We start from the raw sequence: 20,535 nt of genomic DNA, 5'->3' as shown, positions 1-20,535 counted from the left end.
TTAGAGAAATGTGAACATAAAAATGTTTACCATACCTGAAGTCCCAATATATAAATCAACGTCTTGTTTGTGATGGACAACGGGCCCAGAATTTGTGCCACTTGGACTCTTGGAATGGAGCAGTAAAATGGTACAAAGAGAGCAAACACTGGCGCCAAGCTATGCAAACAAACAAAGAAAAACCACTATGAGAATGAATTTCAAACACCAGCAGAAAGACATTTGAAGCAACACCAGTTATACTCATATCTCAGAGTGGTACACATGTTGGTCTTCAAACACTCATCATAGGCAAACAATGGCCAAGTGTGTGTGAGACTTTAAGACAGCCAACCACCCCATCCTCACTGCAAACTACTGGTAAGTAGTTGGGCATCTACTAATTAGCTGTAAGACACAGTGAGTTAACCTAAAATGGATGCTATCTATGTTCAGTTCCCACGAATGGCCTAGAAGCTGACGAAAGACTATGGACACGGCTGTAACCTTTCCCGGTCAAACACAAAATCATGTCAAACTTTGGCGGGTCGTCCAGCCGCGGCTCCGGACTCCTCTCACCACTCCTACTCTCTATTCCTCAAATTTCTTCCTCTTTCTGTCTGAAACGTTTTTCCTTGATGGGTTCTCAATGGCTCCTCACACCACCCTACCCTCCTGGGGCTCCCCTGTTTCTCTTGTCTCTCCATGGAGAATCCCAGCTCTCTGTGTGGCTCCCAGCAGAGAAATGAGGTTGGTCCTAACAGGGCAGCCCCAGGCTCTGCAACTCCATGCTTCCCCTTTGACATTCGAATTGAGTGCCTGGCAGCAGTCTCATTTCAGAGTAAGAGCTCTTCCTGCCAGGGTCCTACGTCCCTACAGAAGACAGGTGTCTGATGGGCCATGTGAAGTCCCCTTTCCACAGGACCCCAGTGTCCCAAACCAGAATTGAAATGGCTCTTCCCTTTCCCCAGGCTAGACCCTCACAAAGTACACTCTCGCTGGCTTCCCTTTTCCTTCCCTTCTCTCCGTGACTCCCTCACACACCCCAACAGTTGTTTGCTGGATACAAGCTCATCTGGCTGGTACACATGGACATATGGACACATGGACATGGGTGATCTTCCCAGAACTTCCTCTGTATTTCCTGCTTAGCCAATTCTGCTCCCATGGCCCTGCTCAGGTTTCTCTGACTCCTTCTGGTAGTTAGCAGCTTTCCTCTCTGCCCCCAGGGTCATGCCCATCTGGATGTTTCAGTGAGCTGATGAACCAGCTGGGCATGGAGCATGTCAGAGGATGCCCAGCAAGGCTCCATCTCACCTGGAACAAGAAGCAGCCCCTCACCTCATCTCCTTCCAGCACTGCAGACTCACACTCCTGACAGGGCATGTATACACACATGCATGAGCTCTCTCTCTCTCTCTCTCTCTCTCTCTCTCTCTCTCTCTCTTTCCAGGCAGGGTTTCACTGTATACTCACTAGAACTCACTCTGTAGACCAGGCTGGCCTCAAACTCCAAGAAATCTACCTGCCTCGTCCTCCCAAGTGCTGGAATTAAAGGTTTGTGCCACCACTGTCTGGCCCAACCAGTAGTTTTTCTATACATCTACACTCCCATTTGCAGTAGCATCCAAGACAACAAAATGACTTGGAACAAACCTAACCAGGAAGGCAAAAGACCTTTACAACAAAAACTTCAAATCTCTGAAGAAAGAGATTGAGAAAGACATCTTGTGTTTGGGTTGGTAGAATTAGTATTGTAAAAATGACCATCCTACCTAGATCAATTTACAGATTCAATGCAATCCCAATCAAAATGCCCACAACATTCTTTGAAGAAATAGAAAAACAATTCTAAAATTCATATGGAACCAGAAGGCCCCAGAGAGCCAAAGCACTCCTGATCAAAAAGAATACTGGAGGGATTGCTAGTCCAGACTTCAAGATATATGACAAAGCCATCATACTTAAAACAATATGGTACTGACACAAGAACAGACATGTAGACCAATGGGACAAAACAGAAGTCCCAACATGTGTCCTTGTAAGTACAGCCATCTGACATCTGACAGAGACCAGAAGCATCCACTGGAGAAAGACAGCACCTTCAAAAGTAGTACAGGGAAATCTGGATGTCTGTTCAAATGCAGAATAAGGAAATTAGACCCAGTTCTATCACCCACACAAAAATCAGACCCAAGTGAATCAAAGATATCAATTTGAAACCTGGAACATGAAAACTGCTAAAGAAAACATACATAGTACTCTACATGACACAGGACTCGCCTTGGAATGGGCTTTCTGAACAGGGCTCTAGGGCTCCACAGAACCAAGGAGCTACAAGTGAAGGAGTGAAGTGTAGAAGAAAGGGCCTCCCTTCTGCTCATGAAAAAGAAACCTGCTCAACAGGAGAGAATATTTGTCAGCTCTACACTGGACAGACAGAGGGTTAATACAACCCAACCAAAAATGGGTATGGGTCTGAACAGAGTTCTCAGTGGAAGAGATAAAAACAGGTAAGAAATACCTCAAAGAGTGTTCATCACCCTTAGCAATTAGGGAAATGCAAATTGAAACCACCTCTGAGATTCTGCCTCACCCCAGCCAGAATAGCCACGATGAACAAAGCAACTTATGACAAGCACCAGTGAGGACGGGGAACCTGGCTGTTGGTGGGAGTGCAAATTGGTACACTCACTCTGGAGACCAGTATGGAGAATCACCGGAAGGCCCGGCTGGCTATACCACTCCTTGGCCGATGGCCAAAGGACTCAACATTGTACGCCATATAAATTTAGTCAACAGTGGCTAAGTTCACTGTGCCCCATTCAGAATAGTCAGGAAATGGAAACAACCTAAATGTCGTTCAATGAAAATGTGATTCAGAGACACAGGGGACACTATTCAGCTGTAAAGAAAAATAAAATCATGAAAATTTCCAGGTAAATGGATGAACCTAAAAAATGAGGGAACCCAGACCTATAAGGACAAACACCACCAGATCTCTTACATCTGTAGTCCTTAACTCCAAATCTTGAGATGTGGGTACGCGAACTGCCGCAATGGCTAACCCAGCAAAGTATAAAGGGACCATGACAGAGGTCGGGGTGGCAGGGAGGGGTCAGCAGGGTACATGTGACACCAAGTAGGATATGGAGTAACAACGGGGGAGGCGCTCCAACTGGAGAAGAGGGAGGGATTTTAAACAGTAGGAGGAAGAGCAAATAGCATCAAGATTGTTTGATAAAGCCAAGGAATTATAATATCTTATACTTACCTAAAATTATACACACAATAGACACATCTAAGTTCACTTATAGGTATACATGTGAATACACACACACACACACACACAGACACACACACACACAGACACACACACACCCTTGAGGGAAGTTAAGCCACTTTGGCTGACAATGCTCTCCAAAAAAACCACAAACTAACAAAACCGCAGTACCAGACACAAAGAACTGGTCAGGGTAGTCTGAATGACTCCCAAAACAACAGAGATTATCAAAGTAGCCCTTGGTTGCCTCTCAGAGGTTGTGGGTGGCCCCTACTACTGAAGACACTATACACTCAGAACACACCCCTCAGATGACTTGAGAGCATCTTTTCTGTGGTTTAGCCTCCATGGTTGCAGAAAATACTATGCAAGCTGCCAGGGTCGGGGAGGGGCGGTTCCAAAGTCCTACCTGACTGCAGTATCTGTGAACCATGACAATTACCATCATGCATGCAGGGGCAGGAAGTGGCAACCACCACTGTCTAATTGAACCTAAGGTCCACTCAATGGGAGGGAAACCATTCTGGGTACTAGAATCCTCGTCAGCTTTCCCAGGGGTGGTCAGGCCATGGGCCTAAGAATCCACTGCCACCCTTCGTTAGGCCAGCATAAGTCCTGCCTGTATCTAAATCTTATCCTTACGCCACAGATAAGTGCAGCTACCACCCTCAGCAAAGAAGCCTCTCCTACAGCCCGGGAGACGTTACCGGAAGCCAGTACAGGATACAATACAGAGATCAACAAACCTTGGGAAGCCCAGGCCCCATGGACGGAAGGAACATCTGCCTCATGGCTCCTGCATCTAGGGATCAGGGAACATCGTGAGTGGGGTGGGGTGGGGTGGGGTGGAGGGTAACTGCCAGAATACTAGGATGTCTGCTGTCAAAGTCTCTCCTGAAAATGGCTGAACACTCTAGACCAGAACAATAGCAATATCAGTAGATATGTTAATGTCCCACCCCGGACAAAAGAATTAGCCTATCCCAGGGATGAGTTCTCTTGTTGGTTGGCCAACGCAGAGTGGTCAGCTCTGAAACCACATAACACAAACAACAAATAAGGGCTCATTTGTGCACACACATTCATGTATACATAACATGCAACCAGAGAAAAGGGCTATCAACTTGAGAACGGGGCACAGAAGGAGTTCCAGGGAGGGTAGGGGGACGGCACTGAAAGGGGAAAGGGAAGGGGTAAGTGATATCATTCTATTTCAATTAATTTTATTTCAAAAATAAAATTTAAAAAAAGGAATGGAGCAGCTGCTGGACGCACACAAACAGCAGGGAACGCTTAAGTGTAAACATTGGATCAGACCTGGGACTAGCGAGAGTGTGAGGATGGGAGAGCTGAGGTCTGTGCACACGGACCTCAGCTAAGATGACATCAGCTGTGGCTCCTTTACTCCTCCCAGCTTTGGCCTCTCACATGGCACTGCTAGGGAGTATATGCAGTTTGCGGGGAAAATAACTCTGAACACTTTGCTTTGAGTCAGGGTCTGGTTACCTACTCCAGGCATCATGTGAACTCCAGATCCTCCTGCCTTAGCTCCCCAGTGCTGGGATTACAAGTGTATACCATTACACCCAGCTGGGACTCACACCTTAATAAACTCTTAGAGTTTCTGGTTTTTATTACATTATAAGCCCAAGAGAAAGAATCTAACTGACTTGGCTTAATGTTGCCTTAAGGGGAACAAATATCCAGATTAACGGACTTTACACTCAGTTCTGGGTGGATTAAAAAACAAAAACAAAGCAACTTCTAAATGCCACACCAAAGAACAGTATTTTGCCTAACCCTAAACACAGCTCTTCTGTTTACATTCATCAACAAACACAACATTAAAAAAATGTTATTAAGTAGCCTGAACCTCAGTGTCTGCTTGAGGTCACATTCAACACAACCCCCACCCTCCCATGAAGAAAAAAAAAGGAAATTTCAGTGCCCACATCTCATACCTTATCCAGCAAGAGAAGAAGTGCAAAAATTCCTTACACACTAATCATCGTGTCATTTCAGATGATGACTAAATACTAAACCACATGCAGAAACACTGCAAAGGCACACACTTTAAACCAGGATTATCGGGGTTGTTTTGTAGAAATTTTGTGTTGCTATTTCTATACACACAGGCTTCACAGAATACCCTAATGTGATTAGTCACTGACCAGTTTTTCCCTTTTCCTTATTTTCTGACAACACCTGTTCTTTATACCGGCAACAACCACTCACACTGACCTTTTACAGTGTCAACAGCTAACTTCTGAAAGCCTTATCTTTTTTTTTTTTTTTTTTTCGAGACAGGGTTTCTCTGTGTAGCTTTGGAGCCTATCCTGGCACTCGCTCTGGAGACCAGACTGGCCTTGAACTCACAAAGATCTGCCTGCCTCTGCCTCTCGAGTGCTGGGATTAAAGGCGTGCGCCACCAACGCCCAGCCCTGGAAGCCTTATCTTAAGTGATAAACCAGAGGCACAGAAGAGAGAAGAAAATGAATTAGTAAATAATTGATTCATTCTTCTGGTGTCATTACCAGTTACACACTCCTGACCACATTTCAGTGAGCAAATAAAGAACACACTTCACACAAATGTCAACCTCACTTGTATGGGACATTCACTCCACTGGTATAGTATGGCCATAGCCAAAGAAGCCACTGTCACTTCCAACAAAAAAACAAGCCCAGTATGTGGCGACAACAGGATCTGCAAGCTACTGCTTCTTCACACACGTACAAGACTACTCTGCTATCAAAGAAAGGATGGATCCGCCAGGCATAGTGGCACATACCTTTAATACCAGCACTCAGGAGGCAGTGGCAGGCCAATCTAGATGAACCCAGGGCCAGCCACCTTGTCTAAAAAAAAGATGATGGGTCCTACTTGCCAGAAACACTTGCTTTAACTGGTCCAGTCTTCCAAATCAGAAATCAGCCTGTATTCCACCAGGGATACTGTGTCATTATCAACAAACTGAAAACCCCCAATAGTGTCAACCCTGTTCTGCTTCTGTGCAGTGCTAGGTGTACAGTACAACTCGGGGCCTGGCACATGCTAGTGTCCTTTACACTATGCAGTGCTAGGTGTACAGCCCAGGTCCTGGCACACACTAGTGTGCAGTGTTAAGTGTACAACCCATGCCTGGCACATGCTAGTGCCTTTGCACTTGGCCACATCCTTAGTCTCCATGGTGTTTAAGGTGAACAGTTCTAGGTTAAGCTATGTTTATCTACCAAGTCATAAAATCTCTGCATTTCCCCCTCATAAGGCTGAATTTTCTTGGCGCTCACTTAAGTCCAATGCCTTTATTTTACACACAATAAAGTGGAGGCCCCAGAATTCCACTGACTTGTTGCTTGCTCTTTAGTTTTCTGCTGCAGACCTTTAAGAGCACCTCTGAAAGACAATTCTCCCAGAGTCCTGGAGCAAGAAGGCCTCTACCTCTGGGAGGCTGCCAGGATGGCTCGGTGGGTCAAGGAACTTGTCCTCAAGCCTGAAACTGGAGTTGAATCCCCAGGGCCCACAGGGTAGAGGAGGAGAAGAATCAGTTCCTAACAGCTGTTCTCTGGTCTCCTATGTGCGCCTTGGCATAGCACGCTGCAGGTACATGTGTAAACACAGGAACACACACACATGTAAAATAAATGAACAAACTTTTAAGGCCTCTGTGGTCATAAAGCTACAGTTTCCTATCAAAATGACTCAATTCTCTCTAGAGCATTCATTCCTCAAAAATCAACCAGTTTACCAAAGCATCTTTTTTTTTTTAAAGCACATTCCATTTTAAACAAAGTATTTCTGACTTCGTGTTTCACCTTCTGCTTTGACGTGAAGACAGATCTTCTATCCCTGGGATAGGGATGGTTGATGGACACACTTTAACCCTCCGTCCCCCATGCAGGGAGACAGGGCTGCGGTGTTGTGAAGCCTGAGCATTCTCAGCTCACGCAATCACTTGTCCTAAGACCTCTGTCCTCCACCACCCAGGACCAGCCCACCTGACCTTTGTTCTTCCAAAAGCAACCCACTCCATATCACAGGCCAGATCACAGGTGGACAAGAGTGATGGCCACCTCTCTGGCTTGCTCTGAGCACTCTATGGGACCATGTTGATCCAAGTGAGTGAATGGGGAGTATCATGTGTGCAGAATAGGCCCCTTCCGCCCTGGGCCAGAGGCTAGATGCATCAGCAATGTGCTCCCCAACTTTATGTCCATAGTCATTGCTTCAGGAAGCTGCCGCCCTCGACTGAAAACATAACTAATGTTCTAGGAGGGTCTTTCTCCCTCTCCACAGACACCTGTTATGATTCGGGTGGCATGAACTACACCCCTGATACCACTGTGTTTCCAGGCAGGCAAGCAGCCTTGACACTTTCTTAACCCAAACTTTACCTAAAATGTCAACTTAAAGTCACCAGTGACTATGCCCCCACCTCTCTCTGCTTAAAGTTTATTGCTTCAAAAAAAATTTAAGACTTAAATCTTTATGGAAAAATTTTCAAAGTTCCATAGATAACAGCAATTCTCAAAGTCCAAGGGGCTTTTGAATAGTTTTTTTTTTTTTTTTTTAAGCAGTATCAGAAAAAAAAAAATCTCACTTCCCATTTGAAAAAGAAGCACGCACGCATTTGTGAGGCTGACTGTTCATAGCTATGCTCAGTCACAGGATGACAGGAAAAGGGCGCCACCATAAAAGGACGCCTGCTCAGTCTTTCTTAAAGCAACATGCCCAGTTAACTGACTTCGGTGTGGGCACAGACTTGGACTGCTGCAACAGAGGCCCTAGACGCCCGCTGATGCTGATATGTGAGTACCGGACTCTTCTGCTTGAGGAACACTTTAAGAGCCTAACTTTAAGGTAAAAGTGAAAGAAAAGAATGTATTAAATAACTAGCTGCTTAGATTGCTTTGGGGTTACCAGCAGTTCAAATTAGCTACTAAGTGAGATGGGAGTAATGAATGAAACACTGTTACAACAACAAAAAGACAAAACCAGGGTTCATTTAAAGCACTTCAATGTGAACTCACAATACAAGTAAACATTAGCAAGAAACATCAGTATTTTCGGATTCTTTAATATAAAGGGAAAGGAACAATGTTACTAAAATAGAGTGTTCCTACATTTGGATATATTTTATATACAATATAACCAGTTAGCCTAATTAAAAAGCCATTACATTTGACTACCTGGCATGTATTTTTGATATCTAATATTTCTCAGAGACTCTCGGCGGTAGAATTCTTGGGGCCAAAAGCTTATTTTCTAAAGCATCAGATATAGAACAGTATTTTCTGCTTTGCAAAAATATTTTATCAACTTATTCTCCCACCAGCAAAGATGACTGGGATCAGTCTGGAGTTTGCTGCCTCAGAAGCAAAATCCTTTGAAATATCAACTATTATTAAGAAGTGAAAACAATAAAATCTGTGTCATTGGTTTCTATTATTAAGTGACCAGTAATGGAAATTTTAAAGAAAAAGTCATAAAATAAAGAATTACATGTAGTGATTTGAAAAAACTCAGTGTCCAGAGTCAGAGCGCAGGTTTTACAGAAATGCCTAACAAAATATAAGCCATGAAGGAACTTCCTCTAAAGGAAGAGTGAGGGGTTTTTGTTGGTGTGGTGGTGTTTCCTGGTTAAGGGCTTCTATTTTTTTGGTGCCACCCTGAGTACAGTAAGTGTAACAGTTAAGAGAGGGTTTGGGATCAATCCCCAAACCTAGGCTCCATTATTTATAACTGCTTGGCCTCATGCAAGCTGCTGAAGGTCACTGGCTTCAGTGGCTTCATTCGTAAAAGGGACAGAAATGATTCTGCCAAGTTCCCCTAGCACCACCTCTCATAGTAAGTACTGGGACACCGCTCACCATGGTCACCCTGCCCATGGACCCACAGAGGGATGAAGCCGTGGGCAAAGTTTCCTTGCCCTATCATTATTGTGCAAATTATTTTCTTGAACTTATGTGAAGATGTCTACTTTCTGTAATATTTTATGTGAAGACTCTAAGTTACGGGGACGATCACACTGTGCTTTCTAGTATCTCAGAATGTTTGTCTCTGGGACCTGAAGACGCTTTGTGAGCCTAAAACTACTAAAGCACAGGGCTCCACAAGCGGCCTGGCTCACACGCTCACCCTGTACGTGGGTGGCTGTGGTCCTTTTCTAAGCTACTTTTGGCGGGCTTCCTAGAGTTAATTAGTGCCATCATCAGTCACCCAGTGGGGTAAACACTGTGACAACTGAGCTCACCCCAGGACTCCAAGCTAGGCATTTACTAGAGAGTCACTGTGGCTCAGGCTGCAGCCGTGTATGGTGTAAAGATGTAAACACAAAGACTGTCTGTCAGCCCTGACCCGCACACACCAATAAATGAAGGTGTCTGCAGGGACCCTTCCCTCTGCCACAATAAGAGGTGAGGAACTGGGGTGGGCAGTGTCTTCCTGTCTGTCCTGGCTGTTCTTAAGAGGGGCAGGGACTCATGGTGTCCTGCTAGCCCAAAGAGGAGAGTGTGTTGTCACAGCCCTATGACAGTACAAAGGTAAATCAACATCACACAAGCTATGCTGGCCTTCAATGTTCTCTTCCAACTGAAATGGTAGCAGTCAAAACTTTGTTGCTGAAACACTGTTCAAAATGGTAAACTCATTTCTAAAACCTTCACTCAGTGGACATGGCAGTATTGCTGCACTCCCAGCACTTGGGAGACAGAGGCAGAATCAGGAGAGTTTGAGGCTAGCTAGGAGTGCAGGAGACCCTATCCTAAAAACAAAACCAAACCCCAAATACTCAACTCTCCTTTATTCAACTTAAAACATGCCATAAATTAATGATTACTTCATTAAAGTTCACTGATATTTCTCCTCATTCTCAGACACAAGTAGGTATATGTCAAAATTTCTGAAAAACCTTCCTGTTTTGACTCACTTTCCATTCATTGTACCTTGATCTTGGAAACAGGAACTAGGATAACACTTCCTGTGTTGAATGTGATTTTTCTGGCGGCAAAGAGTGAGTTTAAACTTAACAGCTACAGCAGTGACTTCAGCCATGGAGGCTCTCCCACCCCAGCTTCAGTGAGGGGCTGCAAGGCTGACTAGGAGGGGCCATGACTATTCACCAGACTATTCACTGTCTGTCTCTAACAAAGAACTCTCCAGCAAGGATTAGGGGAGCTGAGATTTGCCATTCTTTTTTATCTTTGGGGTATAAGAACTGCCGCTTACATCCCCTCTCTTGGGCGTCACAGACTATGAGCGACAAAACCACAACCTCAACAATACTCTGCCTTCCTCGGGTAGGGTGTCAGGGGTACAGATTTGCAAAAAGAAAAAAATGCCCATGGGCTGAGGACAACCAAGATGGCTAGCCACCCAGAGGAATAGAGAATAGAGAACTATGATAAAGGAAGCAATGATGGAAAGCTTTTGTTTGTTCTTGGCCTCTAGGCCCCAGATGAAGGGCTCTTAAAAGAAGAGGCCACCAGGTCACTGTGCAGAGTGGAGAGGAAGGACTGCAGACAGCAAGGTCACAGACTGCAGGGAGGCAGATAAGGAAATGAACACTGAGGTGCAGGGTGGGCACAGGGCAGAGTTAGGGGTTGGAGGGAAAGACCCAGGAACTGGGGAAGGATAGAGCCCTGACCTCCCATATGATTCCTACCTTGAGGGACCCTGAGCAAATGACTGGGCTCAGCCCTCTTTCAGCACAGCCACAAAAATAAGGAGCTTAACTTAAAGCACAAAACTCCCTTCAGCACACAAAGTACATGCTATTTCTAGAAGCTCTCTGAACCCAGAGCAATAATTCTAGGCACACACACATTCATTACAAAGGCCTTTCTACTATCAATTAACAATCCCTCATATAAGATCCCACAAATCTGCCACACGCAAACACAGGGTACCTGCCCTCCTTGTGCTACATGAGTGCAAATAGTGGCCTCCTTTAAATTCTTACAGTGACTTACACCTGACATCACTGCCTTTGATAACTTTCAGAGTCAGTACTAAAGCTGCCAAAAAGCCACACAAAAAATAATTACTGAAAGGTGGAAGAAAAATATCTGGAATATGTCCAGTCCCCAAACATGCAGGAGAGGTTCAAACACCCCTCCCAGCCACCTGTCACTCTCTATCAGTCCTAACAGGTAGCTCTCCAATAAGCTGGTCTTCACCGAGTGCCCACCAGAGTCTCACACCTGAGAGGTGGACACCACTCTGTTTTCTTGTGATGTCAGTGGTCTTTTGCAGACCTCCTGAAAGCTGGTCACAGGCAGACTATGTCATAGCCTCAGCATCAATGTCTCAGAGTTCTGGCCCCTTGAAGCGTCACACTTCCAAAAGCTAGAGAGAGTGAGCTCCCTTCAAACAGGCTGGCCATGCACAACTCTACCCTGAATAAAATCAATGTGTCCTGTTCAGTCTGGGGGAAGGATACAGGAGAAGGAGACAACAGTCAACAGACATAGACACAGCATTAGGTCATGATTCAAAAATGACCACACGGTAAAGAGACAACTTAGTAATAGCTAGGTCACTGTGGTTTGTCCTGATTATTAACAGCTCATGTGGATGGACAACTTGACAAACGGAATCCAGAATCCCTTCTGCAAGCTGGACTTAACACTTGCCACCTGCCCTTTAACAGGCAACCAGCATGCGCAGCAGCTGTTCAGCCAACTAAAAGGGGAACAAAGGGTGACCTGGTGCTACAGGTGTTGACACAGGCTAAACTCACATGTCCCTGCTTAAATGAGAACAAAGAAGCTTTGACAAACGCATATGCAGCTAGGTGATCAGACAAAGAGTGAAGAGTGATATCCTCCTTCCAGGGAACAGGTCTGTTATCAAGGGCATTGAGCTGCAGCTGTCTCTGTTCACTTAGAGGAGGACACACTTGCGTTCCACTGTCCTTGTGTCTTCACACCCCCTCCTTGTGTTCCACTGTCCTTGTGTTCACACCCCCTCCTTGTGTTCCACTGTCCTTGTGTCTTCACACCCCTCCTTGTGTTCCACTGTCCTTGTGTTCACACCCCTCCTTGTGTTCCACTGTCCTTGTGTTCACACCCCTCCTTGTGTTCCACTGTCCTTGTGTTCACACCCCCTCCTTGTGTTCCACTGTCCTTGTGTTCACACCCCCTCGTGTTCCACTGTCCTTGTGTTCACACCCCTCCTTGTGTTCCACTGTCCTTGTGTTCACACCCCTCCTTGTGTTCCACTGTCCTTGTGTTCACACCCCTCCTTGTGTTCCACTGTCCTTGTGTTCACACCCCTCCTTGTGTTCCACTGTCCTTGTGTTCACACCCCCTCCTTGTGTTCCACTGTCCTTGTGTCTTCACACCCCCTCCTTGTGTTCCACTGTCCTTGTGTCTTCACACCCCCTCCTTGTGTTCCACTGTCCTTGTGTCTTCACACCCCTCCTTGTGTTCCACTTTGTGTTCACACCCCTCCTTGTGTTCCACTGTCCTTGTGTTCACACCCCTCCTTGTGTTCCACTGTCCTTGTGTTCACACCCCTCCTTGTGTTCCACTGTCCTTGTGTTCACACCCCCTCCTTGTGTTCCACTGTCCTTGTATCTTCACACCCCCTCCTTGTGTTCCACTGTCCTTGTGTCTTCACACCCCCTCCTTGTGTTCCATTCATTTTATCTCCCCTAACTCTAAGCATTTTATCACAACCTTATCTTTCTTAAGAAAATAGCCAAAAGCATGCCAACAAAACCTGGGGAAGAGCTGGACCATTTGTAACTTGACAACACACACACATCCACAATTTCTACCTGTGCCTCCATGCTTTCAGTGGCCCTTCTGGTTGCTTCTCAAAGCATAACTCACTCTTTGGCATACACGAGCAAAGTCATCCCTCTGCCCAAGGTCTCAGTGCAACCCAGTCTTTCCAAGATTAACAACTGACAGCTCAAAATGCTGTCAAAGCTGAAGTAACAAAGTACAACCCCCTTTTGATTTAAGGCATTGACAATTCTCAGAATAAATATAGGAGATGAGGGTGACATTTCAAAAATCTAAAAGCCCAAAGCTATTATTTTAGTATGAACCAAATCTTTGACTATGGTGAAAGTTTTGCTCTGTTTCTGTCATGGGCAAATACTAAAAAGAGCCCTCTAATTATCCAAGCAAATGAATTTGGATAGCAGAAGTCTATGTAGCCTCTGAAAATTCACAAATGCCTTCATGTTGGTTCTCAGAGTAAATGTTTCCTGAGTACAAATTATATCAGAGCTTGGGCAATTTTCTTAAACACTAATAAGTGAGTTTTAGGGGGACCTTCCCCCTCCTTTTTGTGTCTAGAAAAAAAAGCTGTCACTTCATGTCAACATGTCTGATTATGCAAAGAAGAAATGATAATATCTCAAAAAATGTCAGCAACTCTATGGGCAAGGAAATGAATTTTACAAACACTCAGACAGACACAGACACACAGACACACACACAGAGACACACACAAAGACACACACACAGAGAGACACACACACACACACAGACACACAGACACACATACAGACACAGACACACACACACACAGACACACACACACACACACCCCACACACATACACATAGACACACACACACACAGAGACACACATACAGACACAGACACACACACACACACACACCCCCACACACATACACACAGACACACACACATACAGACACACACACACACACACACACACACACACACACACACACACACACACACTGTCAACAACATCAGGGAGAAACTAAGGAAGGTAACCTGCTGAGGAAGAAACTGCTTGACACACTCTAGGATGACAGCAAAGCTAAAGGATCAGATGTTACGTTGCAGAGACAGGACACACTGCCTCTGCTGCTTAGCAAGAAAAAAAGACAAGATGGCTTCCAGGGGTCCATCTCCAGGAGGAGTGCGAGTTTGGTAGGGAGACATACCCTTTTGTTCTTGTCACACTTTTAGCAGACTGTGCTCTTAGGTTTAATGTTTTGTCTACATATACTAGATCTTGGGAATATAGGAATAAGACCCATTTTTTCTATTAGAGAATATATAATGTCGGGAATGCCCTGTTCCTCAGGAGGGCCAACACTCAAGAAAAATTCCATTTTATGCAGCTTAGTTACTGTCTATGCCCTTGGGGAAAGATGTCAGCATCTTGATTCCTGTCCTTTAGTATGTAGAATGTGGGGAGTGAAGTACGTATTTCATCAAAAGCATTGTACTGAAACTATAATTCTTATAAATATTAGTGTTCTAAAGGAAATAGATTTAGGACACGTTCTGTGGGCCTTTTCCATGTACTACTATAGTGCTTTCAGGTTTGACTCTCTCTCTCTCTCTCTCTCTCTGTCTCTCTCCCTCCCTCCCTCCCTCCCTTCCTCCCTTCCCCTCTCTCCCTCCCCCTCTCTGTCTCTCTGTCTCTGTCACACACACTTAGGTTTGTGTATGTGTATGTTTGTGTATATCCCAAACATGTCAGAAGCTGCTGCCTAATAATAATTACAATTAAAAGTAATTAGAGTGTGTTAAAATGTAAGTTATGCTTTGAATGTTTAAAAGAGAATTTGGGACTGATGCAGGCACACTAAATACAACAGCAACCAGGACACGGGAATACATGAGAAGTACAGCGGTCAGTGCTGAGTTGGGGCTCCCCATGCCCGTGGGGCAGTGGGACACTGTGCAGCTGTCCTTCAGTTCTGGACTCTCTAGTGTAGGAAAGGTGTCGCTCTGTTTTCCCAGGACCTACCTGTCCTATGTAGACTAAAACCATGAAAAACAGTGTTTGCTAGCTGAAGCCTCACAGGGGCAGACCTTTAAAGAAAGGAACAAGTTCTAACTCTGAGCAGACATAATAAATTGAGATTTGTTGGCCTAAGAATTGGATAACAGCAGCCAAGGACACAAAAGGATCCCCCCCCCCCCCCGCCATGGGCAGGCATAATAATGAGGCTCTTTAATTCCTCCTCCAGTTAAATTAGTCATTGACTTACTTTAGTCAGTCCACATTCAGTACAAATTTAGGCTGTGTATGGATACAAATCCCCAAATCACCCATGCAGTGTAATTTACTGGCACATGTAATATCCAAGCAGGCATCTTTCTACGAGTGTGCATGTGTGCACACGTGCGTTTGTATTTGCTTTCCTCCCCAGGGTAGCATGTCATGTAACATAACTTCCTGTCAAGAAATAGTCTTGCATTCCCACTTTCACACTACACAGCATGGCCGAACCATGAAACATTCTACAAGTCACTTACTGCAAGAATGTGAGCTGTTTGCAAGTTTGCATTCCTGTATTTTAGTTAATGCTAAGTTGGACACACCCCCATCTGAGCTGTTTTGAAACCACTCCCATTTTTAGCTGTACCAGATGCTTCAATACATTTCACTCTGAGACGACGTCCTCATCCTCTCCTCCCCTCTGTCAGCTTCTTCTCTGGTCTTGTGAGACAAGGTGCTTCGTCCCACTGTTGGGTTCTGCTTTAGGTTTTACTTGTAGGCTTCCCAACACCACACACCACAGCAGAGCTCAGGGCCAGTAGACACCCCTCTTCTCAGGCTGGCAGAGGGGACAGAGACCCAGGGCACCAAGCAGCATAGGCACAGGAGCCGGTCTGGAGCCAGTGCTCTCTGTCAGTCTTGACAGAGGGCTTCTCTTTAAAACAGCAGCAGCAAAACAGACGTGTCAAAGATTCCCTTAATTCTGGTGACTGCCTTGTGTTTTTTTTTTTTTTTTTTTTAAAGTGTCATCATGGTACTTATTGCTCAGCTTTTCCATGTTTACTGCTGCTCACTCTTTTATATGGAATTTTACTGCCATAATTCTTAGATTTCCAATTTAGCACTTGAAATTTCCTTGATCCTAAATTCATGACCAAGGAAAAAATTTAAACAACTCAAATGTGTGCCGAAGGAGTAGCTAGCTAAACTGCATTAGTACATTGGGAAACTGAAGAATACCGAATCAACACTTTGGAAAACTGTGGCGTAACCATCAGATGCCCCATGAAACCCAGACATGGAAAAACAGGTGACTATACACTGCTAAGGAGATGTTACTCTTACTGGGTTCAACACACACTGGACGCCCAATTTAAAATTTCTTATCTGAAGCTGCTTGAGTCCCCCCCCACCCCCCACCAATCACACTCCTGAAAGAAGGGACAACTACTGCTGAGCTGCACCCACAGCCCCTTTAAACTTGACTTTTGCTTTTCATTTTGAGAAAGGGTCTCACAGAGATGCCCAGCTGCCCTCAAACTCATCAGTCTCCAGAGTAGCTGCATCACAGCTACGCACAACTACGTTTGTCTTTCTTCTTCTTTTTCATTTTAGTTATGAGCACTATTTGTTTTTCATTTTCTTTCTTAAGAAAGAGTAACTTTCAGTTCCTACAGAGCCCAAGATTATTTCTCACACTCGTCAGGCTCACACAAATCAGATACTGTGGTGAGTTCATACTCCACTCCATGTGCCACTGATTTCATTTCCTGGCAGTGATACGAATTTTGGAAGAAGAAGAAGAAGAAGAAGAAAAGCTCAACCTAAATTCAACCTAAAAGGCAAGTTTAATGCCTGTCTAAAATGTGGGTACTTTACATGATTTTATTCTTAACCACACAGTGATTCAGAAAAGGGGGGATTTCTGCCTAAAGTTAGTGTACTTCTCTTAAAAAAAAAAATGCAGTTGACCTATTTAGATGGTTCTGTTTCCTTTGCCAGGGTTTTGACAAAGCCACTAACTGTGAAAGTAAACACAAAATTTTTTTCCTCAGTTTATTCCAGTTGAGATTTACATGCTGAAAAATTTTAAAGTAGACGTATAAATGACTGAGTAGCTGAGTTAAATAGTTTTAGCTAAACAGTCCCTACTTGATTTCTTCCTAGTGACTCTGACCCCTGCTGGATACAGAAATGGCTAGCAATTTTACTACGGCCCTGGCAACTTCTCAGGGCAACAACTGTGACCTCTATGCACACCACAACACAGCCAGGATATTAATGCCTTTGCACTACAGCCTCGTCTTCATCATTGGTCTGGTGGGAAACCTGTTGGCCTTGGTTGTCATTGTTCAAAACAGAAAGAAAATCAACTCAACCACTCTCTATTCAATGAACTTGGTGATTTCCGACATCCTGTTTACCACAGCTTTACCCACTCGGATAGCCTACTATGCGCTGGGTTTTGACTGGAGGGTCGGTGATGCCCTGTGCCGGATAACTGCCCTGCTGTTCTACATAAACACGTATGCCGGCGTCAACTTCATGACCTGCCTGAGCGTAGACCGCTTCTTTGCCGTGGTGCACCCTCTGCGCTACAACAAGATTAAAAGGATCGAATACGCAAAGGGCGTTTGCATATCTGTCTGGATTCTAGTATTTGCTCAAACCCTGCCTCTGCTCATCAGACCTATGTCAAAGCAGGAGGCCAGCAGGACGACCTGCATGGAGTACCCGAACTTCGAAGAGACAGCTTCCCTCCCCTGGATTCTCCTTGGAGCATGCCTGCTTGGCTACGCGCTGCCCCTCACAGTCATTCTCGTCTGCTACTCGCGGATCTGCTGCAAGCTCTTCAAGACGGCCAAACAAAACCCACTGACTGACAAGTCTGGTGTGAACAGAAAGGCTCTCAACACCATTATCCTCATCATTGTTGTGTTCATTCTCTGCTTCACACCTTACCACATATCCATCATCCAACACATGGTTAAGAAGCTGTGCTCCCGCGGTGCCCTGGCGTGCGGCCCGAGGCACTCCTTCCAGGTCTCTCTGCACGTCACAGTGTGCCTCATGAACTTCAACTGCTGCATGGATCCTTTCATATACTTGTTTGCGTGCAAAGGGTACAAGAGGAAGGTCATGAAGATGCTGAAACGGCAGGTCAGCGTGTCCCTCTCCAGTGCCGTGAGGTCAGCCCCTGAAGAAAACTCGCGAGAAATGACGGAGTCCCAGGTGATGATTCACTCCAAGGCTTCCAATGGAAGGTGAAAGATCGCGGCACCGGACTTCACAGCACAGCAACCCGCTTGGTGGCTCTGCAGACCCACTGTTCAGTTCCCAACAAGGATTCCTCTCAGGTGCCCCCTCTTGGCACGACCCCCACCCCCCCACCCCCCCACCTGATGCACTGAGATCCGGACCAGCTCAAGAGAACGGCAAAAGCAAGTTCTACTTCATAAATGAGATGCTGTGTGTTTAAAGAAGGCTGTCTTGATAAGTCTCGAGGCAAAGAGTTGTTCTGTGTTCCTGAGAACACAACCATTACAATTTCTGCCAATAGTTTGGCAAGAGATAAAAGGCTGATTCCACTATACATTACCAGTGTAAAAAAAATGTTAATACTGTAATATAGGGAACATATGTCTTAATTTACATCTCTTTCAAATTTAGATTTTACCTCCCTAGTTTTTATCTGTATGTCTGTTTTGTTCTGAGACAACTGTTTAAGGAATATTTTGTGGGATAAAAAACAGGATGTAACTAAAGTGTTAATATACTACTGCCCACTGCCAGCAGAAGTGACAGGCATGATTGACAAGAGGTGGATCTGAAAAGCAGGAAGTGCTAGGAATGACCGAGTAACTGAAAGCGTCACCCTCTTCCCCCCATAACCAGGGCAGCACTTGTGGACCACTGCTCACAAAAAGCATGTCTACACGCTACACTCCTTTTAGGATAGAAAATAGACATACACACTTTGTTTCCCTTGGATCTCTAGGGGATTCTTTTTTGGTTTTTTTGGGTTTTTTTTGGAAACTGGTAGCATCTGGTATCTATACACTTGTAGATAGATTAGGCTATATGAAGTGGGGGGCAGTGAGGATTACATCTATATTTGCCATACTTGCCCAAGTATGTCAGGAAGTAAAATGCACAATTCATAAATTATGAGTTTTCAGAATTCTTTTTTTTTGGGGGGGGGGGGCTTAGAGACAGGGTTTCTGGCTGTCCTGAAACTCACTCTGTAGACCAGGCTGGCTGGCCTGGAACTCAGAGATTCATCTGTCTTTGCCTCCCAAGTATGGGATTAAAGGCGTGTGCCACCACTGGCTGATTGGCTAGTTGGGTTTTGTGTGTGTGTGTGTGTGTGTGTGTGTGTGTGGTGTGTGTGTGTGTGTGTGTGTGTGTGTGTGTGTGTGTGTGTGTGTGTGTGTGATGTGTGTGGTGTGTGTGTGTGTGTGTGTGTGTGTGTGTGTGTGTGTGTGTGTGTGTGTGTGTGTGTGTGTGTGTGTGTGTGTGTGGTGTGTGTGTGTGTGTGTGTGTGTGTGTGTGTGTGTGTGTGTGTGTGTGTGTGTGTGTGTGATGTGTGTGGTGTGTGTGTGTGTGTGTGTGTGTGTGTGTGTGTGTGGTGTGTGTGTGTGTGTATGTGTGTGTGTGTGTGTGAGTGTGTGGTGTGTGTGTGTGTGTGTGTGTGTGTGTGTGTGTGTGTGTGTGTGTGTGGTGTGTGTGTGTGTGTGTGTGTGTGTATGTGTGGTGTGTGTGTGTAGTGTGTGGTGTGTGTGTGGTGTGTGTGGTGTGTGTGTGTGTGTGTGTGTGTGTGTGTGTGTGTATGTTTTTTTTTAATTTATTATGTGTAAAGATGTTTTGCCAGCATGTAAATCACTGCACCATGTGCCTGTAGAAGAAGGGGTCAGGTTCCCTGGGGCTGGGGTTACAGATGGTTATGAGCCACCATGGAAATGTTGTGACTTGAACGTGGGGTCTCCGGAAGGGCAGGCAGTGCTCTTAACCACTGAGCCATCTCTACAAAACCCTTTTCCCTTTTAGAGACTGTGTCAGTCTAGCTGGCCTGGAATTCTCTATGTGGCCAGGCTAGCCTTAGACTGGTGTATGACCCTCCTGTCTCGTCTCCCTACTGCTGGGACTATTGGTGTTACAGCATCTATCCCACTGGGATTACTTTGTAACATTGTCCACCTGCTCACAGGGCTACCTGAATGTGGGCAGCACCGCCTTCCTAAACACTGCTTGCCTTATCAAACTCTGTTTCCCCAGTACAGTATCTCAGTCAATAATGACAGCATTTAGATAATAGGGAAGAAATAAAACACTATACAGTGAGTCATGACTTCAATTTTTACTGTGGTGTATACCCTGGAAATGCTTCATGTGAATAAAATTAACTTGTTCTGTCTTCTGTCTTTTGAGGCAGAGGCTCATTATATAGCCCAGACTGGCCCTGGACTCATTATGCATCCCAGGCACATACGTGTAACCCCAACACTGGGCTGCTGAGGCAGGATGACTGCTGACAGCCAGAGCCCAGACTG

General features: G+C 45.2%; 2 protein-coding genes across 5 annotated transcripts in view; one reads left to right on the top strand and one right to left on the bottom strand.

Annotated features, from left to right (window-relative positions):
• The window catches only part of Ubac2 (UBA domain containing 2), a 175,748-nt gene that overhangs the window by 64,566 nt on the left and 90,647 nt on the right, over nucleotides 1-20,535 (bottom strand). For all 4 annotated transcript variants that reach the window (XR_004772224.1, XM_035452115.1, XM_035452114.1 and 1 more), the window contains exon 5: nucleotides 36-159. Coding sequence is in view for 3 of the 4 variants with exons in the window: in XM_035452115.1 (XP_035308006.1) it covers nucleotides 36-159 (124 nt within the window). In the remaining variant the exon portion in view is untranslated. The remainder of the gene's footprint in view (nucleotides 1-35; nucleotides 160-20,535) is intronic.
• Gpr183 (G protein-coupled receptor 183) lies at nucleotides 17,156-18,403 on the top strand. The gene has a single exon (XM_035452119.1). The coding sequence runs from the start codon at nucleotides 17,180-17,182 to the stop codon at nucleotides 18,251-18,253; it is 1,074 nt and encodes a 357-aa protein (XP_035308010.1). The 5' UTR covers nucleotides 17,156-17,179; the 3' UTR covers nucleotides 18,254-18,403.

This window comes from Cricetulus griseus (genome assembly GCF_003668045.3).
Source record: "Cricetulus griseus strain 17A/GY chromosome 1 unlocalized genomic scaffold, alternate assembly CriGri-PICRH-1.0 chr1_1, whole genome shotgun sequence".
NCBI classification, from domain to species: Eukaryota; Metazoa; Chordata; class Mammalia; order Rodentia; family Cricetidae; genus Cricetulus; species Cricetulus griseus.
This window is presented reverse-complemented; position numbering and strand designations above follow the sequence as displayed.

Coding starts and splice junctions, on each gene's coding strand:
- Gpr183 (XM_035452119.1), top strand. CDS start 17,180: ATGGCTAGCAATTTTACTACGGCCCTGGCAACTTCTCAGGGCAACAAC.